General features: G+C 43.1%; 2 protein-coding genes and 1 pseudogene across 4 annotated transcripts in view; 2 read left to right on the top strand and 1 right to left on the bottom strand.

The window, feature by feature from the left end:
• Positions 1-4,653, top strand: part of PDLIM1 (PDZ and LIM domain 1) — a 47,853-nt gene extending 43,200 nt beyond the window's left edge. The window contains exons 6-7 of the mRNA XM_058697286.1: positions 3,606-3,723; positions 4,137-4,653. Coding sequence (XP_058553269.1) covers positions 3,606-3,723; positions 4,137-4,323 — 305 coding nt within the window. The 3' untranslated portion in view covers positions 4,324-4,653. The remainder of the gene's footprint in view (positions 1-3,605; positions 3,724-4,136) is intronic.
• Positions 4,654-5,088: 435 nt separating this feature from the next.
• LOC131493119 (cytochrome P450 2C21-like) overlaps positions 5,089-23,127 on the top strand; it is a 47,631-nt gene continuing 29,592 nt past the window's right edge. The window contains exons 1-2 of one of the 3 annotated variants that reach the window (XM_058697285.1): positions 6,202-7,491; positions 7,595-7,649. The gene's annotated coding sequence lies outside the window, so the exon portion shown is untranslated. Of the gene's footprint in view, positions 7,650-23,127 lie in introns of all 3 variants that reach the window. The other 2 variants (XR_009252472.1, XM_058697284.1) reach the window with 2 other exon arrangements.
• On the bottom strand, positions 20,400-22,399 carry LOC131493121 (coenzyme Q-binding protein COQ10 homolog B, mitochondrial-like; annotated as a pseudogene).

The following is a 23,127-nucleotide window of genomic DNA, read 5'->3' as shown; positions in this document are numbered from 1 at the left end:
CTGAGAAAGTACAGTGGGCACCAGAGGCTTCAAGATGAGAAAGCTGGAGATTTGCTCAGGAAGTGTCCAGGTGCTAGGTTAAGGACCATGAATTTGGTTCTTTGGAAATGTGGAGCCATGGAAGGTGGTTGAGCAGTGAAGTGGATAGAAAAAAAAGCTGTGCCTTTACTCAACCCATTTTCGCTTTTTTTCCAGAAAGCTTGGACAATGCCAGTTTCACTGGAAGAAGAGAAATTTGGAAATTTTTATAGCTTACCAGAGTCCAAAGGGAGCTAATATTTTTACCGTAAGCTAGTTGAAAAAGACAAAGTGAAATCTCTTTGAGTTTGCAGTGCTGGCTGGATAAGTGAGAGAAGAAGAACAACCCCGAAGGCTGGCTTTGTCCAGCACACAGCTGCCTCTCCTCCCCCTGTGCCGTTTCCGCCCTTTGCCCCTCCCTCCTTCCTTTCCTCCCTCCCCCGAACTTCCTTCCTGTTTTTATTTTTTTAAGTTCTCTCTATACCCAACCCGGGGCTCGAACTCATGACCTTGACATCCAGAGTCCCATGTTCTACTGACCGAGTCAGCAGACGGAATGCATTATGTGAAAAACAGCCCCATCGTGTGAGACCATGACCTCACTGAACTGGTTCCCTGGGCACAGTTTCCCTTCCAAGCCATTGGGGTGCACAGAGACACCGCATGTCCTTCCTTCACGGGGTAGGCGGCAGCCCGGGTGGCTCTAGCAACAGGGGCCCGCAGATGAGGGAGAAGCCTCTTGGGGATGCTTAGAGGTATGAAGCTGGCCACCCAGGCCCTTCTGAGATCCCCAGAGGGAGCCAGGATTAGAGTGACAGGAGGGAGGCTTTGCCTTGGGTACAGAATTTAAGGGAGCACCACAAAAACTCAACAGCCAAGACAAAAATTATACTTTAATGCAATATTTTTTAAAATCACAATTAATGCAGAAAGTATAATAAAGTCAGGACTGTGGCCAAGGAAGGAGGAAGGTTTGGAAAGGCAAAAGGGGACTTTGGACTTAGGATAAGCAAAGTGCCAAAGGCCGCTAATGGGGCAGCACCAAGCCTTCCCGAAGCCTATTTGTAGAGCTTATGGCTGAAAACAGCGGAAACCCTGGAGCCTCCTAACATCTGCCCCTTCTCATGTGTTGCCAGCTGGACATCTGTGTTGATCAGTTCCCGGCACTGATGGGGGAGCCCCGAGAGACCGTGCCATCAACACCCATGATGGGACCTTTAAGACAGGCTGCTTTCAAATATTCCCTCTTGCTCTTCTCTGTAAGGTGACAAAATATCCCAGGCTAGCTGTCAGGCTGCATCAGCCAGCAGTGGGCTGCAGCAGCCAATGCATTTCTTGTTCCTGTTACAGGAGGGCTGCTGGCTGGGCCCGGCCTGGCTCCAGGAGTCCTCCCATCCCAGAGCCCAGCAGGGGGAGGTGTCACTCTCTGGAGCTTGCTGTTTTTAGGGCAGAGGCCGGAAGCTCCATGGGGACAGGACCAAACCACCCAAATGCACCTCATGCTTCTCCCAGATCAGGGCTTACATCTCACTTTTCCCTTGGCCGGAGCAAGTCATGTGGCCAAACCCGAGGTCCATGGGATATACTCCACGGAGAGTGGGGTTTCTCGGTTTGGTGCTGTTGACATTTGGGGCCAGATAAATCCTTGTGGTGGGGCTGTTGTGTGCATTTTAGGACAGTTAGCAAGTTAGCAGCATCTCTGGCCTGGACCCATTGGATGCCAGAAGCACTGCCCTCCAGTTGTGATGAGCAAAACTGATCCCTAGAGGACAGAATCACCCCCCCCCCCCCCCGCCCAGTAGAGATCTACTGACCTAGATGCATGGTAAGGGTAGGGAGGGTATAGATAATTGTAACAAAATAAACAGCCTACCATCCCAGCCAGTTATAAATGCCCCGTACTTGAATTCCTCTCAATTTTTGGTTCAGAAGCACCAGTCAATATGTGGGGACTCATTTTCTAAAAGGACGAGAGAAACAGGGCCCTCATTTGTCAGCTCAGGATTGCCCAGCCTGGCTACAGCTATAGGATGACTCTTACCTCCTCACCTTACATGAGAACCATTTTTTTTTCTTTTTTTTTTTTTTTTTTTTTTTTTTTTTTTTTTTTTGCTCTTGTGTGGTTCTCAAAGTGTGGTTCCTGGACCAGCAGCATCAGCAGCAGCACCAGCGAGCTTGTTAGAAATGCAAATTCTTAGGCCCTACCCCAGGCCTACTGACTTAGAAACTCGGCATGGGACCCAGCGAGCTGCATTTTAGTGAGTTCTCCAGATCACTCTGATGCACAGTAAAATTTGAGAAGAGCTGCTTTAGTCTGAAGAAGTGGGTTTTAACCAGGGACATATAGAGTAGGATCTCCTGGGACCCCTGCACCTGGAGATGTTTGGTCAGCGGCTCTGGCTACGAGCCTGGTCTGTGAATTTTTGGGAGTCTCTTCTGGTGCCTGGGATGTTCACAGATGCCTGTTCAGAACCACAGGTGTAGAGATTTCTATGGCTTCTTGGGCCAAAACATGTCAGACTAGGGTGGGGACCAGCGAGCATTTGTCATGGCATTTCACTCACTTCTGCGTTTTTATTGAACCTCTGCTATTTGCCAAGCCCAAGGCTAGGCTCTGTGGAATCTTGCCAAGTATGTAAAACAGGGTCATGGTCCACTAATTTGCAGTCCAGTCACAGAGATGTGTAAATAGCTGACGAATGACAATACTGCCAGCCGAATAGATGGCAATAATAGTAATATTAATAGCTTGCCATTGTTAATAGAAGCCATGATAGAGGGCTCTGAAGGCGTGATGAACTGGGCTGCAGTTAGGCACCCATCAACCGGGGGCTTCAATTATCCATCCAGGGCTGACTGCAGGGAGGTTGCTGTCTCTGTAGCAGGTGGTTTTTATCTGGCTGCTTATAGATAGATGCTCTACTGGAATGACTTTGTACCACTTGTGAGGTGGGTTTCTTTCTTTTTTTAGGTTTATTTGTTTTGAGAGAGAAAGCACGAGTAGGGAAGGGACAGAGAGAGAGGGAAAGAGAATCCCAAACAGGCTGCGCGCTGACAGCACAGAGCCTGACACAGGGCTCGAACCCACGAACTGTGAGCTCATGACCTGAACTGAGGCCAAGAGTCAGATGCTTAACCGATTGAGACACCCAGGCGCCCCCTTGTGATGTGGGTTTATTTTGGCATCTAAATACATTGTCTTTTGATTATCAGATAATGTTTTTATTTACTTATTCCAACTGTGTAAGTCATTTTTAAGTTCCCGTATCAGTATATGCATGCATTTAATCAAAATGAACTATCATTTGTTTCAGGGCTTTGTGCCATGTACTGTGGAAAGGCTTTGTATTTTTTAATTTTTTTGTACCACTATGGAGGGAAGAATGATCTCCTGTTTTATAGAAAAGGAAATTGGGAGGCCAGAGAGATTAAGTAACTTGCCCAGGGCCACACAGCAGAGTCAGGTCTGTTTGATTGCGGTGCCCAGGAACTTGCTGGAACGTATGTGTAAGTGACTCTGAAAGAACTAAATGAAACTTCTGCAGTCCCACCCTTCCTGGCCAACCCAAGTGTTTTCCTCATTGTAGGAGACCCCAACAAGCCCTCAGGTTTCAGAAGTGTTAAGGCTCCGGTCACCAAAGTGGCTGCATCTATTGGAAACGCCCAGAAGTTGCCCATGTGTGACAAATGCGGCACTGGCATCGTGTGAGTACCTGCCTTCCCCGGGCGTGGGAGGCCCTGCAGATTGGGTAAAGCAAGAAAATGCGGCAGGTGCCGGACGTTGTGCATTTTGGGTGTGATGGGGTGAAAGTCCCGCCTGGAAAATGGAACAGAGAGGCCAAGGAGGCCTTGGTCCAGAGCCAGGTGTACAGGTTTCCCTTGGCCACGGACCCCTCACAGTGTGAACGTGTAAACCCAGGAAGGGCTGCTCTGTCGGAGCGGGAGGGTTTCAAGAGGAATGTCTGAGACCCCAGGAATGAGCAGCTGCTTTATGAGTGGGGGCCCATTCTGAGGCCCTGACCTGCCCTCTGATGGGCCTCGGGGAAGGACGCCCCGGCCACAGTGCCTCCTTCAGGTGCCTGTCACTAACAGAGCCCTGTCCTGCCTCCCTCCTGCAGCGGTGTGTTTGTGAAGCTGCGGGACCGTCACCGCCACCCTGAATGCTACGTGTGCACTGACTGTGGCACCAACCTGAAACAGAAGGGCCACTTCTTTGTGGAGGATCAGATCTACTGTGAAAAGCACGCCCGGGAGCGGGTCACACCCCCTGAGGGCTACGACGTGGTCACCGTGTTCCCCAAGTGAACCGGCAGACCTGCACCTGTCGCGACTTGTCCTCTCGCTGCCCTGGCCCTCTCCTCCCCTCCGAGTTCTTGCCAACTTTGGTGTTATCCCTGCTCCTTAAACACCATGTCTGCCTGCCTCTGCTAACTGACTCGCTGGCCCTGTGACACCTGCTTGTACGATTAACAGGAGGTTGTTTCGTTCGGTGGCCCCCTTGCCAGCATCCCGGGGTCTTCTCTTCACCTCGGTTCATCTCTGCCGCAAATGGACATCAGCCAAATTAGAACCAAACCAAATTTAATATGTGTGACGTTGATTTTGTTTTTACTCAATAAATTTATAGACACTGAGGCGGTGTGGCGTTCTCTATCATTTGACCATGTGCTCTGTTTCCTGTCTGAAGCCAGATGGGATTTCCGAGGCCTCTCTCCTCTTATTTTGGGCTTTCCCAAAATAAATCTCTGACATTTGCAGGCCTTTTGCCTCCAGGTGTGAGAAATTTGACCTCTGGATGAGCCATACTCTCACCTTTCTTGGAAGCTTGCTCCAAATTCTCTTTCTCTGATGCTACTATAAGATCAACCTCGTTATGTTGTAATGAAATGATGTTTTCTTTTATATCTGACTGTTCTGGGACTTATCTGAGGAAATGAATGCTTCTCAAATAATAGATGGAGAGCTTTACCAGTTGACCTTGAATATTCCCTGAGTCCCTTTCCAGCTGGTTGCTGCCACTAAGCCCCTCTCCTTTATTTGGGGTTTTTTTAGCGCTTATTTATTTTTGAGAGAGAGAGAGACAGAGCATGAGTGGGGGAGGGGCAGAGAGAGAGGAAGACAGAATTCAAAGCAGGCTCCAGGCTCCGTGCTGTCAGCACAGAGCCCAAAGTGGGGCTCAGACCCACGAACTGTGAGATCGTGACCTGAGCCGAAGTTGGACACTCAACCGACTGAGCCACCCACGTGCCCCAAGCCCCCCTCCTTTCTGGAGGGACACAAACTCAGGATAGATCTCACGTAGGTGTTAAACTCAGGCACCTCTTGGTAGTCTGTGGAATTTGAATGGCTGGTAGACAAGTTCAGCAGCTGCAGCCTGAGAAGGGCCTGGGACCAGTGGTGGTCCTGCCATCAGGTAAGCCTCAGATGCTCAGAATCGCTAGGTGAGGGTGAAGGGAAATAGACCGAGGTAATGATGATAAGTTACCAACTTGGGGGGCAGGGGCTGTTTATCCCACTGACCTTCCCCAAGCTTGCCACAGGGAAGGCTGGCCCACCAGAACCTGGGAGGGGCGGCCTAGAGGAGTCACATGAAGATTTCTCCGAAGCTGACAGTGTCGCATCACTTGGATACCCCTTCAGAACCCGAGGACTTGGTCCCCGAGTTGCCAGCGGAGGGCCACGTCCATCAGCTGAAGAGCGCTCCCTTTCCCAGGTGGCCCAGTGCCTGGAGAGGCAGGCATATCCGGGCCCCGAGCCCTGGACAGCTTTGAAGGGGTCCGCCAAGACCTCCCTCTAGGCGGTACGTAGCCAACTTCTCCCCCCGCCTCCCCTCCCCAGGTCTTGGTCCCAAGGGCACCCCTCATAAACTTTTCCTTACGCTGATCCCCGGGTCACAGTTTACTTCCTGGGAAAACACTTCTGACAACCATGACAGAAACTTTGGATTTTTTTTTTCTGAGGTGGGATTTATTTGGAGAGTTTTTTTCACAGGGACGTACCTTAAACTGACTTACCCGTTTAAATGGTTGATTTGCATTCCATGTCAAAAACTCACCATAGTGGGCAGAAGTATAAACAGACCAGGTAGGAGGCTACTGCCCCGGTCCAGGTAAGGAATGGAAAGACTGGCACAGGGGGTGGGGGTGGGAGTGGTGGGAAGTCACAGGATTCAAGACAGATTTTACTTTATTTATTTTCATTTTATTTTAGGGAGAGGGGCAGAGGGAAAGAGCATCTTAAGCAGGCTCCACACTCAGCACGGAGCCTGAGATGGGGCTTGATCCCACAACCTTGGGATCATGACCTGAGCTGAAATCAAGAGTCAGACACTCAACCCAGCTGAGCCACCCACGCGCCCCTGAGACAGATTTTAAACGTAGAGCAGACTGACTCAGGCTGTTCTCCTCCTGCCAGACGCCAAAGAGCTTCTCCCCCATAATGGGCCACTAAGGCAGACTTTTCAGCTCTGCGGACCCCGTTGTTCTATGCCCGGAGCTCGGAATGGCAGGAGAAAGGAGTGTGGCAGGTGTGGCCTGGTGTCCCCAGTCCCGTGGGCATGTGCTGAAGGTTGGCTCCCTCACCTGCTTCCCTCTTCTACCCCCAAGAGCCCTGTTCTAGAGGAAAGAGTAACATCTAGAAAGCACATCAGGTGTAACGGTCCCTTACATTGATGGCACTTTCCATATTACAAAATGCATTTATATTTGTTGCTCTGCGGGCATCACAAACCATACCAATGGGCAATTTCATAGGTGGGGAACCAGGGACTTGGTGCAAATGAGAAATAGAACGTATGGGGTCGTGAGAAAACACGTGCAGTGGGTTATAGGGAACGCTGTGGTTTCTGCTCTGTGGGCAAGTGCCTGTGGTCAGGGTCTGAGAGCATCAGGGGATTTGTTGTAATGGTTAGGTCGTGGCTGACTGCCCTCTTCCCTCTAAATATTCTCTTGATGCCATGTCACTGAATCAATTTGAAAAGAAGTAAAGCATTTCTGTCCAATGGGACTAAGCCAACAAGGAACTGAATTGCCGAAACCGTTTGGCAGAAGACACACGTTGCATTGAAGCAGCAGCCGCTTCTGGTGACAAATATACCTCGAAACCTTGGCAAACCATCTGTTGAATTTAAGAGAGGGTTTACTGCATTGTGATTACCTGTGTATATCCTGAGATCTGTGTCTAATATTTACCAGAGAGGAACGCATGGTGAATTATTTCTGACTTCTGACACATAATGAATTTCCATATGCTCTTCCCAGATTGAAGCATTGTCCTCTCGGCAACCTTGGCATAGGCCAAGAATCTGAGGTTTATGAGATGCTACGGAGAAGCAGGAGCTAGAAAAATAGTCCACCCCATTCCAAGCTTCTGCAGAAAATCCTGGAGTCTGAGGAGAAAGGTGACCCGTCTTGCATGCCGTCGGAGGCTGTTGGTCAAGGCCGGGCGTGTGGATCAGTCATTGCTGAAAGACAGGTGCGCAGAGCCTAGCGGCGGGAAGAAAGAGCACAGTGTGGGCCATTAAACACCGATAATAAAATAATCTAACTATGCCTTCGTGCCTTGGTCTGTGTTACAGAAGCTGCAGATCTGGCTGTTTCCTGTCCCGTGTGCACCGTATGGCTGAGGGCTGGGTAAATTATCTTGTGGTGGGATTTTGTCGGTTTGTCCCTCAGGCCCCCTTGATTTGATGTGAGCCCATAGATCCCAGTCCTACAGTGACTGGTGGGCGCAGGTAGGCAAAGGCCAAGGGCAACGGACAGACTGAAGCAAAATGAGCCACCAACAGAATGAACCCAGGCTGTGGGCTTCACTGTGCAGCTGAGGAAATGGCATTTTATTTTTGCGCCCAAGTGTGTTTGGCACATTGGAATCCTGCTTTTACGCAAGGCTTTCTCCTCTTCTCCCCACGTGGGTGAGACCTCCCCGCTGAGAGGGATCTGAGTACCTGGTGACTCTGCTGGGGAGGGACCTGCCTCAGCCAGACTTCCAGTCCCCTGGGCTCCTCCCATGCTGGAAGGGACTGAGATTTTTTCCCCAGGGTGACCGGGTCTAATGCTCCTAGCTGTGGAACTTAGCCAAGTTACTCACCCTTCTTGAAGTATCGACCCTGCGTCATTTTCTCCTCTGTTTTCCATCAGTCTGTTTTCTTTTTGGTTTCTGTTTGACTTCTGTAGTAATCTTTATTATTTCCCTCTTCCTCTTTGCCTTAGGGTATTTTGATCTTCTTTTTCTCGTTATTTCATGGTGGACATTTAGAACATTGGTTTGACACTTTTTTTCTAATGTAAGCATTTAATGGTGTGTATTTCCCTGTAAGTACTCCTTCCGCTGCAGGCCACAAATTTGATACACTACCGCATTTTCATTTTCGTTCATTTCAAAGTAGTTTCCAATTTCTCCTGGGATTTCTTCTCTGACCCCTGGAATATTTAGAAGCCTTGTGCTTAGTATCTATTTAAAAAAATTTTTTTTAATGTTTATTCTTGAGAGAGAGAGAGAGACAGAATGTGAGCAGGCAAGAGGCAGAGAGAGAGGGAGACACAAAATCCGAAGCAGGCTCCAGGCTCTGAGTTGTCAGCACAGAGCCCGACGTGGGGCTTGAACTCACAAACCGCAAGATCATGACCTGAGCTGAAGTCGGACACTTAACTGACTGAGCCACCCAGACGCCCCATCGTTTTCCTTAATATCTAAATATTTGGTGGTTTTCCAGCTATCTTTCTGTTATTGATGTCTAATTCAATTCCACTGTGAGTTGGAATTAAATTCTTTTCAGTTTCTCTTGTAGCCCAGATCATAGTCTAGACTGGTGAACATTCTATTTTGTATTTGAAGAGAATGTATATTCTGCTATTTAGGATGGAGTGTTTTATAAACTAAATTAGGTCAAGCTAGTTAATAGTTTCAAGGTAATTAAGTTCATGTCTTCTATCTTCTTACTGAGATTTTCTACTTGTTCAATCATTGAGTGAGAGTGGACACTTGAAATCTCTAGCTATAATATATGAATTCATCTAGTTCTATTGGTTTGGTTTTATATCTTTTAAAGTTTTTATTTAAGTAATCTCCACACCCGGCATGGGGCTTGAACTCATGACTCTGAGATCTAGAGTCGCATGCTCTTCTGACTGAGCAAGCCAGGCACTCCTGGTTTTATATCGTTTTTTTTTTTATTATTGATTTTTTAAATGATTATTTATTTTTGAAGGAGGGAGGGAGGGAGAGAGAGAGAGAGAGAGAGCGAGTGAGCACGGAATCCCAAGCAGGCTTCATGCTGTCAGCGCAGAGCCCAACATGGTGCTTGATCCCACAAACTGAAATCATGACCTGAGCCAAAGTCAAGAGTGGGACGGACTCTTAACTGACTGAGCCACCCAGGCACCCTGGTGTTATATCTTTTAAAGCTCTGCTTTAGGTACATATACATTTAAGGTTCTTATATTTTGTAATGAGATAACTCCTTTGTGATTATGAAATGAACATCTTTATCTCTGGTAATATTCCCTGTTCTGAAATCTACTTGGATATTAAGCGAGCCATCCCAGCTTTCTTTGATCCGTGTTTGAATATTACATCTTTTTCCATCCTTTTAATTTTTCTGTGTCTATATATTTAGAGTTGGTTTTCTTTAGAAAGCATTTGTTTGAGTCTTGCTTTTTCGCTCAGCCAGCCAATCTCTACCTTTTGGTTTTGACCATTTTTATTTCATTTAATTTTTTATGTCATTGGGTAAATGTCTGTCATCTTGCTATTGTTTTCTCATAGTTTTGTTCTTTATTTTCTTTTTTACCTACATCCTTTTGGATCAGTTATTTCTTATGGTTCCATTTGATCTCAATTATTTGTTTATTAGCTCTATTTTTGTGTGTTGTTTTTTAGTGGTTTACAATTTATATCACCAACTTAATGTAGTCAATGTTCAAGTAATAATATACTGTATCAAGCATACTATAAAAACCTTACAATCGAAGTACCTGGGTGGCTCAGTCAGTGAAGTGTCTGACTTTAGCTCAGGTCATGATCTCACAGTTCATGGGTTTGAGCCCTGCGTTGGGCTCTGTGCTGGCAGGTCAAAGCCTGGAGCCTGCTTTGGATTCTGTGTCTCCCTCTCTCTCTGCCCCTCCCCCACTTATGTTCCCTCTCTCCGTCTTTCTCTCTCTCTCAAAAGTAAATAAACATTAAAAAAAAACCTTATAATAGCGTATTTCCATTTCCTGTCTCCCATCTTTTACATTTTTGTCATGTATTTTATTTCTACACATGTTTAAACCCAACAGTAGTCTTTAAAAAAGATATGAAAATTACTCTATAATTTTCTAAATAATTTTATTTAAGTAATTCCCACATTACCCTTTCCAGTGGTCTTCATTCCTTCCTATATATCCATGCTTTCCTCTGGGAGCATTTTCCTTCAGCATGAATAATTTATTTTAGTCATAATCTTAATCAGTGTGGTCTGCCATGGTGAATTTACTTCATTTGGAATGTCTGAAAATCTTTTTATGTAGCCATTTTTATTGAGGCATATTTTCAATATGTAATTTTATGTAATTAAAAAAATCTATTATGAATTGATTATAAACACCAAAATGATATATGAGTATAAGGAATGATTGTTGTCTCTAATTATAGTTTTTTCTCTCGGCCTCTTTCTGAGTTCCAGTATAGAGAATTATTTTATATGTGTAGTAGAAGTTTCACCTCCATTGTAGGGACCATGTAATATTTATCTTTATGATCCCAAAGCCTCGTGCAGGACGTGGCATAGGTATAAGTGTGCTCAGTGAGGTTTTTTTGTCTGTCTGTCTGTCTGTTTGTTTGTTTATATGGGGGGGAGGGAGGGAGTGGGGGAGTAGGGGAGGGGGAAGAGAGAGAGAGGGAGAATCCAAAGCAGGCTCCAGGCTCCGAGCTGTCAGCACAGAGCCCAGCGCGGGGCTCAAACTCATGAGCCATGAGATCATGACCTGAGCTGAAGTTGGATACTTAACTAACTGAGCCACCTAGGTGCCCGAGTTGTTGTTTTTTTTTTTTTTTTTTTAATTAGGTAGATGAGGCCTCCTCTATTAAGCTTACTTTCCCTTCTTTCATCCATTCTATCTAGGAAAGCCATAATAAGTTTAACAATACTGCTGATTCAAATAGTTTTATTTTGGAGAGACTAAAGGAATGACAAGAATCGTGGACGCTAACAATCACTGGAACGTCTTTGATTCTTTCTGGTCAAAATGGAACAGAACAAATGTGAACTAGGTTATAAGGCTCATCATTTTATTCTTTCTGGAGGCATTTAGGTGATTGGGCAAATACTACTATTTGGCAAGCATTTACAACAGCATGTACTATGTGTGTGGACCTACACTAAGCATCATGGGGGACTTTCAATCTTGTAAGGTTAGAGAATGATAAAACATGATCCCTGTTTGGTGAGTGGTAAAGGTGGAACTGAAGAAAGGCAGAACATACATACTCTTATGTCTTGGATGAAATAATTATAACTTTTAAGGAGCAGCATATACAAAATACTGTGCTCTAAAGTGAAGCTATAATTGATGATTAAACATAGTGCACTTAAAAGAAGTGATGGTGTAAGTTGGCCATGAAGGATGGGGAAGGGAATTCCGTATGTGGTGAGGACATGCCCAACTTTAGACAAGTGGATTGGCAAGGAGACTGGGTAGAGGGAGCAGAGGACTTTAAGTGGTTTGGTAAAAATGGGCTTTGGCCTGATAAGGAATTGGAGTTTGGTATGTATGGAGTGATCTGAATACTGAGTTAGCAATTTTTTATTTGATTCGATGGAAATTTGAGCAAGAACAGGGATGTGCTTGCAGGTGATATTTGAGGGAAATTATGCAGGAGTTCCCTGGAGTGTTTTGAAATACAGTGAGGGGGTAGTTCAAGGGCCTGCTGGAGGTCTCTAATTTCTAGACTTACTATCTGAGAGTCTGGATAATCATCATAGCCATGGAAATGCAGAGAAGATCACATGAAGATTGGGGCCCCTGGGCGGCTCAGTCGGTTGAGCATCTGAATTGTGATTTTGGCTCAGGTCTTTGTCTTGGTTCGTGAGATGGAGTCCCACATTGGGCTCTGCACTGACAGTGCAAAGTCTTCTTAGGATCCTCTCTCTCTGCCCCTTCCCTGATCATGTGCATGCATGCATGCATTCTCGTGCTCCCTCTTTCTCAAAATGGGTACATTTAAAAAAAAAAAAAAAGATTACATGAAGATTGTCTCTCTGCGTTCTCATGGATCTAGGAAGATAATCAGTTGGGCAAGTCCAAAGAAGCAAAAGGAGAAGAAAAACATTAAAAAGAAGGAATGGGGCGCCTTTGTGGCTCAGTTGGTTGAGCATCCAACTTCAGCTCAGGTCCATGATCTCATGGTTTGTGAATTCAAACCCTGCATCAGGCTCGCTGCTGTCAGTGCAGAGCCTGCTCCGGAAACTCTGTCTCTGTCTCTCTAAAAAATAAATAAACATTTTTAAAAAAGAAAGACTAGATCAGATTGAGTGAGGAAGGTGGACCCCTGGGTGGCCTTTGGATGGGCTAAGAGGATTTGCTGGTGAGTCATAACTAAAGAGAGCAATTTAGAAGGAAGGAGATGATGGTGAGAGAAATTTCAGTAATGGAAGATCTTCTCTTTGAGAAGTTAAACCAAAGTGGGAAAGGTCTGGGTGACAGATTTAAATAGTGGTTGGGTCAAGTGGAAAAAGTACATGGGAAGGGAATAAATATACTTATTGATACATAAGTGTGAGTGCAAAGTTTTCACCAAAATGGGACAGGGAAGATTCTAGAACACATGGAAGAGAGGTACTCCCAGAAAGAAAAGGACATTTCTTCATCTGAAATTACAATTGGTTTAATCATCTATTTTCTGTTACACTGGGTGGATTGGAGAAATTGGTTAGCGGGCAGGACCTAGGACCCTAAATGGGTAGAGTCTAGAAGGTCAAAAATAATGACACTCAAATAATTTTCTGTGGAATTTGGTCTGAACAACCAATTTCATGGGATCTGGATGAGGTGCAGTGATTTGGGTCAAGTAGCTGATTTAAGGAGCTGTCAGAAGAAGCAAATTCCTTTCAGTATCTGTCCTTTTTTCCTATCCCTTAGGAATGGTTCTTAACCTTTTGGAGGCCATAGTTCTTTCTGGGAAGAATTCACTTGTATGCACCACTTGCTTTTTTTGCCCATTTTGATGGGCGTTATGGATGCTGTAAAGCCTCTTCATTACTCCCAGGATGAGGAGGGCTCCAAGTCCTCTGGTGTCTGAATTATCAGTAGCTATTGCCCCAGTACTGTATTTAAATATAACTTCATTGTTCTGGGCAACATTATTTTATTTTGATTCTAGCATAATTTTGATAGGCCAGGTATGAGAACCACTGAATCCCCTGATGCACTTGAACAGATGGGTATATCCAGGGAAAATTTGTACTATTGTTTCTTTATATTGGGACATATGTTGGGCAATTATTTTGTCAAGTAATTGCATCTAATCACTCCTAGGGAGTGCTAAATGCTAAAAAACTTACCTATGACAACCTGATAATGATTATATCTGACTTGTGATGAAATAGAAATAATGAACCTTATCCTGAGATGTAGACTCTTTCTTCTGTCCAAACATCCTAAGAGCACAGGTTTGATAACAAGAAAGGTGAATTTGGGGATAGATTAGAATAGAATTATAGAAGTTGGAAAGGCATGGATAGTATTCACTTTGATTCTTTTTTTTTTAATTTTTAAAAAGTTTTTATTTATCTATTTTGAGAGAGAGAGAGGGAGAGAAGGAGAACGCAAGCAAGGGAGGGGCAGAGAGAGAGGGAGAAAGAGAATCCCAAGCAGGCTCCACACTGCCAACGCAGAGCCCAACATGGGGCTTGAACCCACAAACCGTGAGATCACGACCTGAGCTGAGATGAAGAGTCAGATGCTTAACCGGCTGAGCCATCCAGGCACCCCACCTTGATTCTTTTTCTTAAAAAGTTTTTAAGTTGATGTGCCCACGGCTGTCTTCTGTTCAAATTGCCTGGCAGGACTGAAGAGAGGAGATAACCCAAAGGGGAGAATGATAGGGAAAACTGAAGGGCGGAGTGGACAGTAGGAGATGTGATCATTCTCTGAACAATGCAGAATCCCACCTTCATAGCTGTGGTTTGGGCACAACCAACTTGAGTTGTCTAAGGTGTTTGTTTGTTTGTTTGTTTGTTTGTTTGTTTCTTAAGAGGTGGCTACTTCATTGATCAGTGTGCATTTTTTCAAAATTCATTCTTCATAGCGAAGATGTCCAGAGTAGTGTTCCAATGTTGCAGTTGCGAAAATGGATACTCCGCTTTCTATTACTGAAGAATGAAATAAGTTCTGGAATTCTGCGTGAAATTGTCTCAGATGGTTTTACAGTCTGAGAAGCATTCTAAAAAGTTAGCTTCAGGAGAAGAGAACCTGCTATGACAAAAGATGTAGCTGAAGGAAACCTACTATCCAAGAAAGCTATGTCCAGAAAAGTAGTGAGTACAGAGTGAGAATATCTGAGTCAATCTTTTGTTTTTTTCCCCCCTCAATATGTACTTATTTTTGAAAGAGAGCAAGAGAGAGTGGGGGAGGGGCAGAGAGAGAGAGTGCGAGAATCCCAAGGAGGCTCTGATGCTGACAGCACAGATAATGCTGACATGGGGCTCAGTCCCATGAACCGCGAGATCATGACCTGAGCTGAAATCATGAGTCAGATAGTCAACCAACTGAGCCACCCAGGCGCCCCTGTCCCCTCAAATTTTTAGGTGCACAATACAGTATTGTTGCACAGCTATCTCTAGAACTTTACATCTTACGTGATTGAAACTCTTCATCCATTGAATAGCAACTTCCTATTTCCTCTTCTGCCAAGCCCCAGGCAAAAACCATTCTGCTCTGTTTCTATGAGTTTGACTATTTTAGATGTTTCGTTTAAGTTGAATCATGTGGTATTTGTCCTTCTGCTTTACCTCACTTAGCAAGGGCAGGCAGCAGGAGTCAGTCCAACGAAGGGCTCACTGGCTGTTGCAGTGTCCCTAGCTGTTGGTGTGCCCCCCCCCCCGCCCCCACGGCTGCACACTCTCCCACCAGGTGTGCACACTGCAGTGATGGTTGATGGTGAGGATTAGGCCAGGCGTGCGCAGCTGGAGGGGCTGGCTATAGGTGCACATGATGCTGCAGGCTGGTGACAAGACAGAGCCTGATCTGGACCCACAAGCAGCTTCAGAGACCCTGGCCTACCAGCATGTGCCCCCATGGTTCCATGCTCTGCTGAGGGAGGAGGAGGGGAAGAGAGTTCTAAAGATTGCAAAGGGACGGGTGGCTGGGTCACTCGGTTGAGCGCCTGACTCTTGATTTGGCTCAGGTCATGACTCCAGGCTCAACACTAGGAGCATGGGGCCTGCTTAAGATCCTCACTCCCTCTGTCCCTCCCCCAGAGAGCACATGCATGCGTACTTTCTCGCTCTTTAAAAAAGTAAATAAAGATTGCAAAGAGACAAACTTTTCTGAACCTCCCTTTTTATTTACCCACTGTGAAACTGTCAACTCACTATTTCAACAGATTGTTTGACGTCCAAGTGATTCTGCAAGATACTCAACAAACGTTTGTAGGATGTAATTTAGTTGAAATACTTTCCATTATAGAGTTCATAAGTCATACGGTTGACCACTGAACAACACAGGGGGATCCTCCTGACCTCAGGGGAAAGCTCTCAGTTTTCCCCCATTGAAGATGATATTAGCTGTGGGCTTTTCATAAATGGCTTTTACGATGTTTAAGTATGTTCCTTCTATCCTGACTTTCTCAAGGGTTTTTTTATTAAGAAAGGATGCTGAATTTTGTCAAATGCTTTTTCTGCATCGATTGACAGGATCATACGGTTCTTTTCTTTTCTTTTATTAATGTGATGTATCATATTGATTGATTTGCGAATGTTGAACCAGCCCCGCAGCCCAGGAACGAATCCCACTTGATCGTGGTGAATAATTCTTTTTATATGCTGTTGAATTCGATTTGCTAGTATCTTGTTGAGAATTTTTGCATCCATATTCATCAGGGATATTGGCCTGTAGTTCTCTTTGCTGGGTCTCTGTCTGGCTTGGGAATCAAAGTAATGCTGGCTTCATAGAATGAGTCTGGAAGTTTTCCTTCCCTTTCTATTTTTTTGGAACAGCTTGAGAAGGATAGGTATTATCTCTGCTTTAAATGTCTGGTAGAATTCCCCAGGGAGGCCATCTGGTCCTGGACTCTTATTTGTTGGGAGATTTTTGATAACTGATTCAATTTCTTCGCTGGTTATGGGTCTGTTCAAGTTTTCTATTTCTTCCTCTTTGAGTTTTGGAAGTGTGTGGGTGCTTAGGAATTTGTCCATTTCTTCCAGGTTGTCCAGTTTGTTGGCATATAATTTTTCATAGTATTCCCTAATAATTGCTTGTATTTCTGAGGGATTTTTTGTAATAATTTCATTTTCATTCATGATTTTATCTATTTGGGTCATCTCTCTTTTCTTTTTGAGAAGCCTGGCTAGAGGTTTTATCAATTTTGTTTAGTTTTTCAAAAAACCAACTCTTGGTTTCATTGATCTCCCCTACAGTTTTTTTAGATTCTATATTGTTTATTTCTGCTCTTGACTTTATTATTTCTCTTCTTCTGCTTTGGGGTGTCTTTGCTCCTCTGCTTCTATTTCCTTTAGGTGTGCTGTTAGATGTTGTATTTGGGATTTTTCTTGTTTCTTGAGATAGGCCTGGATTGTAATAAGATATACAGCTTTTGATGCAAAAGGAAGATCCAGAAAATTATCATTGAATCTACTATGGGTTATTTCTTTTCCCTCTATTTCTGGAAAAACAAGCTTCTTTTATAATCCAAATTCATGTAACATCTTTTTCTGAAACTGAATTAAAATACTCATTTTGTGCTTGAAAAAAAAAAGTTTTCTTTTGCACATTATTTTTGTATCCCGCCTTCTCCCTTTTCTTGGATACTTTTTTTTTTTTTTTAAGTTTATTTATTTTGAGAGACAGCACAAGCAGGGAAGGAGCAGAGAGAGAGGAAGAGAGAGGATCTCAAGCAGGCTCCACACTATCAGCACAGAGCCTGACGCAAGGCTCAATCCCACAAACCATGAGATCATGACCTGAGCAGAAATCAAGAGTCAGATACTTAACTGGCTGAGCCACTGAGGTGCCCCTCTTGGATACATTTTTATTTTGTTGGAGTTTTTCTCAATCATTTTGGAAATGGTTTCAAGGTTATAAAATGTCTGAATGTTTACATGTTCAAAAATGCCTGTATTTTGACATCATATTTGAATCCTATTTTGGCATACACTAATAATTTTGAAAATCATTTCCTATTGAACCTTTGAATACCTTACTCCACTGTAGTCTGTCATGTAAAAGCATCGTATATGGGAAGCTTTAAACTGATCTTTATTCTTTAAAACTTCCTTTTTCTCTCCAGGATTTTTTACATTTTGTCTTTGTTTTGTTTTGTTTCTTGATGTTCCAAGGTCTCACAAGATTGTGGGAGTGTCGGTCTTTTTACTTTAATCCTTCTTCAAACTTGGTGTGGATCCTTTGCATTTTTCATCAGTTTAGGAAATTTTTCTTTAATTTCCTTTGCTTATTTTTCCATTTAAGTATTTTTTCTCTCTCCTTGAAACTGCTATCATAAATTCATTGGAACTTCTAGAACTATTGTCCATACCATTTAACTCTGTTTGTAGTTTTCATTATTATTACTTTATAGTCTATTCTTGGGAAACCTTTGGTTTCCCAATGTCTTCCTGCTAAATAAATTGAAATACAGCTAAATCTAGTTTATTACTCAGCACGTTTGTTCATTTAAAAAATGTTTTCGGTCAGAAAAACTAAAAGGCGATTGACAGAATGGGAGAAAATATTTGCAAATGACATGTCAGATAAAGGGTTAGTATCCAAAATCTATAAAGAATTTGCCAAACTCAACACCCGAAAAACAAATAATCCAGTGAAGAAATGGGCAAAAGACATGAATAGACTCTTTTCCAAAGAAGACATCCAGATGGCTAACAGACACATGAAAAAATGCTCAACATCACTCATCATCAGGGAAACACAAATCAAAACCACAAAGAGATACCACCTCACACCTGTCAGAATGGCTAAAATGAACAACTCAGGCAACAACAGATGTTGGCGAGGATGTGGAGAAAGGGGAACCCTCTTGCACTGTTGGTGGAAATGCAAACTGGTGCTGCCACTCTGGAAAACAATATGGAGGCTCCTCCAAAAGTTAAAAATAGAACTACCCTACGACCAGTAACTGCACTACTAGGTATTTAGCCAAAGGATACAGGAGTGATGATTTGAAGGAGCACATGCACCTTAATGTTTATAGCAGCACTATCAACAATAGCCAAAAAATGGAAAGAGCCGAAATGTCTATCAACAATGAATGGATAAAGAAGATGTGGTACATATATATAATATATGGAATATTGGCAATCGAAAAGAATGAAATCTTGCCATTTGCAACAACATGGATGCTAAGTGAAATTAGAAAAAGACCAATATGTGATTTTACTCATATATGGAATTTAAGAAACAAAACAGATGAACAAAAGGAAGGGAAGCAAAAATAAGATTAAAACAGAGAGGGAGACAACCATAAAAGACTCTTAAATTCAGAGGACAAACTGAAGGATGCTGAAGGGTGTTGGGTGGGGAGATGGGCTAAATAGGTGGTGGGCATTAAGGAGGACACTTGTTGGGATGGCACTGGGTCTTTGGGGCATGTGGGTGGCTCAGTCAGTTAAGTGTCTGACGCTTGATTTGGGCCCAGGGCATGATGTCACCATCATGAAATAGAGCCCCGCATCAGGCTCTGTGCTGGGCGTGGAACCTGCTTACGATTCTTTCTCTGTCTTCCCTCTGCCCCTCTTCCTGCTTGTGCATGCTCCTGCTCTCGCTCTCGCTCTCTCTTGAAAAAAGGTTTTGTAATCGTATTGTTAATTACCAAGAACTTTTTCTAATAACGTGTTCTTTTTAAATGGCTAAATATATCTTATGATGTTTTACTTATTTTAACTATTTTTGTTTTCTCAAGGTTAACTTCTTCAGGGATTAGTATTCTTTTTTTTTTTTTTTTTTTAAGTTTTATTTATTGAGAGAGAGAGAGAGCATGCAAGTGGGAGTGGGAGAGAGAATCCCAAGCAGGCTCTGCACTGTCAGGGCAGAACCTGAAACATAGCCCAAACCCATGAACCCTGAGATTATTACCTGAGCCAAAGTTGGACACTTAACCAACTGGGCCACCCAGGCACCCCTAACGTTCTTGTTTTTTTGTTGTGTTTTGTTTTTTTTTTTAGCTGTACAAAAAATAAATTAACTTTATTAAGTTACTATTTCAGTCCTTAGACATTGATTTGTTTATAAAAATATCAGTTTGAAATACATTATTGAAAGTGAATACACACAATAAATGGAAAACAGGGATGCATGGTGCTGGAGATATATCAACCAACTCATCTTCAGGTGTTGCCCACTGTTGTAGACAAGATTTGACACATAATCAGCATTATTGAAAGAGCAGTCAAAGTACCTGGGAGAGGGGTGCAAACTATAAGAAAAATATATTAAAGCTCTGGACCACTCACCAAAAAAATATTCACTGTTTAATCTGGGAGTTAATCTCACTATATATAGCACTGAATAAACTACTACCCATAAGAACAATTTAAAAATAAGAAAAGTGCCAAGGAACCCTCATTAACAGTATTTTTAAGTCTAAGTTTCTACTTTAAATATCTGATGATTACTCGAATATCCTAAGCCAAGAGGCAGGCCCTATGACAATAAGTTATAAATAGTCTGAATTTAATAACTTAAAGGTGATAATGGTTAATATAATACATACTGTGTGAGGAACTCAACTAACCTCTTTCAGGTAAGGTCATAATTAAAAGGCTTAAGTCTACAGTTTCAATTTCTGCTTAAGAGTGATGATATCCCATTATTGTAAATATGCTAATATGCACATTACTTGCATGAATTACACTTGAATGAATTCTGTATACACGTGGTTCCATATTCCAAATGCAAATTTTCAGCGGTGTAGGCTTAAAATCAAAGCTGGGTTTTGGGGCGCCTGGGTGGCGCAGTCGGTTAAGCGTCCGACTTCAGCCAGGTCACGATCTCGCGGTCTGTGAGTTCGAGCCCCGCGTCAGGCTCTGGGCTGATGGCTCGGAGCCTGGAGCCTGTTTCCGATTCTGTGTCTCCCTCTCTCTCTGCCCCTCCCCCGTTCGTGCTCTGTCTCTCTCTGTCCCAAAAATAAATAAAAAACGTTGAAAAAAAAAAAATTTAAAAAAAAAAAAAATCAAAGCTGGGTTTAACAAATGCTTTCTAACTTCTGAAAGCAAATGATAAAAGCACTGCCTAAAAGTGAATAAACTAAGGTTACAAACAGGTGACCAATCCTTTTTTTCCCTTTATGTGTGTGTGATGAACTTCATGAAGCCTTAATTCCGAGGTATATTTGTTTCTGGACCATACAGCTTACATGATTTTCTTTTTTCTTTTCTTTTCTTTTCTTTTCTTTCTTTTTTTTTTTTAAGAATTACATTTTTTTAACTTTATTTTTGATTTTTTAAAATTTACATCCAAATTAGTTACCATATAGTGAAGCAGTGACTTCAGGAGTAGATTCCTTAATGTCCCTTACCCATTTAGCCCATCCCCCCTCCCACAACCCCTCCAGCAACCCTCAGTTCTCCATATTTATGAGTCTCTTCTGTTTTGTCCCCTCCCTGTTTTTATATTATTTTTTTTCCCTTCCCTTATGTTCATCTGTTTTGTCTCTTAAAGTACTCATATGAGTGAAGTAATAGGATTTTTGTCTTTCTCTGACTAATTTCACTTAGCATAATACCCTCCAGTACCATCCACATAATTGCAAATGGCAACATTTCATTCTTTTTGATTGCCGAGTAATACTCCATTGTGTGTATGTATGTATATATATATATATATATATATATATATATACCACATTTTCTTTATCCATTTATTCCATTCACTCCATCCATTCATCTATTCATGGACATTTGGGCTCTTTCCATACTTTGGCTATTGTTGATAGTGCTGCTATAAACATGGGGGTGAATGTGTCCCTTCAAAACAGCATACCTGTATCCCTTGGATAAATGCCTAGTAGTGCAATTGCTGGGTCGTAGGGTAGTTCTATTTTTAGTTTTTTGAAGAACCCCCATACTATTTTCCAGAGTGGCTGCACCAGCTTGCATTCCCACCAACAATGCAAAAGAGATCCTCTTTCTCCGCATCCTCACCAACATCTGTTGCTGCCTGAGTTGTTAATGTTAGCCATTCTGACACGTGTGAGGTGGTATCTCATTGTGGTTTTGATTTGTATTTCCCTGATGATGAGCGAGTGATGTTGAGCATTTTTTCATGTGTCGGTTGGCCATCTGGATGTCTTCTTTGGAGAAGTGTCTATTCATGTCTTTTGCCCGCTTCTTCACGGGATTATTTGTTTTTTGGGTGTTGAGTTTGAGAAGTTCTTTGTAGATTTTGGATACTAACCCTTTATCTGATATGTTATTTGCAAATATCTTCTCCCATTCTGTTGGTTGCCTTTTAGTTTTGCTGATTGTTTCCTTCACTGTGCAGAAGCTTTTTATTTTGATGAGGTCCCAGACATGCTCCTCTTTCAAAGGCAGCTAACATCTGCTTTACAACTTCATCGAAAAATGATGTGGCAAGCTGAGAGTACAGAAGGGAGCGGAATTCAGAAGAAATTGAAAAATCCAAGGTACAAGTTCTTGGGTAGCCAGGAAGACCAGGGCTAAAATGCCAAATAGTCTTCAAATGATTGAAAAGCTTCCCATCAGTATAGGATGCCTTTACCAAATGTGGTTTCACCAAGGTTCCTACTGATGTATAGCGCTCCAACACAGGTGGAAACCCAATTTCCAATTGTGTTTTGCAGTATCCGGTTCTCTTTGATATTACATCTGATTTTTTACGCCAAGGAACAAAATGCTTGTAGTCTTCCATTCCTGATACCACATCATACATTTTCTGCATAGAATATCCTATAATTCTCCTCTCTGAATATTCTTTTGTTTATTAATGGTGCAACACTTTTGAAGAAAGTTCTTGCATATATCTCCTTAGGCAAAACTGAGGTATGTAGTGGAAGAGTTCTGCTCATCAGTATACCACAGGAAGCTGAATATCTGACGTTCCAGGTAGGACCCCTGCGATGGAGCCAGGGTTCCAGCCGCTGCCGTTGACTTTGGACGGCATCCCGAAACCACCTTTCTCAGGGCCCCCTGACTGGCCCCAGCTTCCATGATCATCTCACTCTCATGTTCTCGTTTCTTAAGTGTGATACTTGTCGTGCCTTGTCGGATTTCCTCAAATGTATTTTGAGTCTTGAAGTTTTGTTCATATCTTTGAGCTTCTAGACACTTTCAAATATTTATAGTATTGAATTCTGGAGTATATTTCCTTACCCACGTGAGATTAAGCAATGTATTCTGGTTATAGGACCCTCATTGGAAATGGATGTACAAGGGGAAGGAGGGGTGATATGCAGCCAAAGGACCTTCCACTGTTTAAGTGATTTCTTTCTTTGACTTGGTAGATCCCTGTCTTCTAATGTCTTTTGACCCTGCATCCCCTTTGGGAGTTAAGTGTGTCAGAACGCCTCACATATATTGGGACACCTGGGTGGCTCAGTTGGTTAAGCATCAGACTTATGCTCAGGTCATGATCTCATGGTTTGTGAGTTCAAACCCCGTGTGAGGCTCTGTGCTGACAGCTAGGAGCCTGGAGCTTATTTTGGATTCTGTGTCTTCCTGTCTCTACCCCTCCCCTGCACGTGCGCTCGCTTGCTCTCTCTCTCTCTCTCTCACTCTCATACACACACACACGCTCTCTCTCTCTCTCTCTCTCTCAAAAATAAACATTAAAATTTTTTTAATTAAAAAAAAAAAAAAGAACTCTTGACATATAGAAAGGGGCTCTGCCAAGAGTTGGGATATCTCTACTCTTCTTTAGGAAAGACTAGCTCTGTATATTCTTC

The sequence above is a fragment of the Neofelis nebulosa genome, chromosome 13 (genome assembly GCF_028018385.1).
Source record: "Neofelis nebulosa isolate mNeoNeb1 chromosome 13, mNeoNeb1.pri, whole genome shotgun sequence".
Lineage (NCBI taxonomy): Eukaryota > Metazoa > Chordata > Mammalia > Carnivora > Felidae > Neofelis > Neofelis nebulosa.
This window is presented reverse-complemented; position numbering and strand designations above follow the sequence as displayed.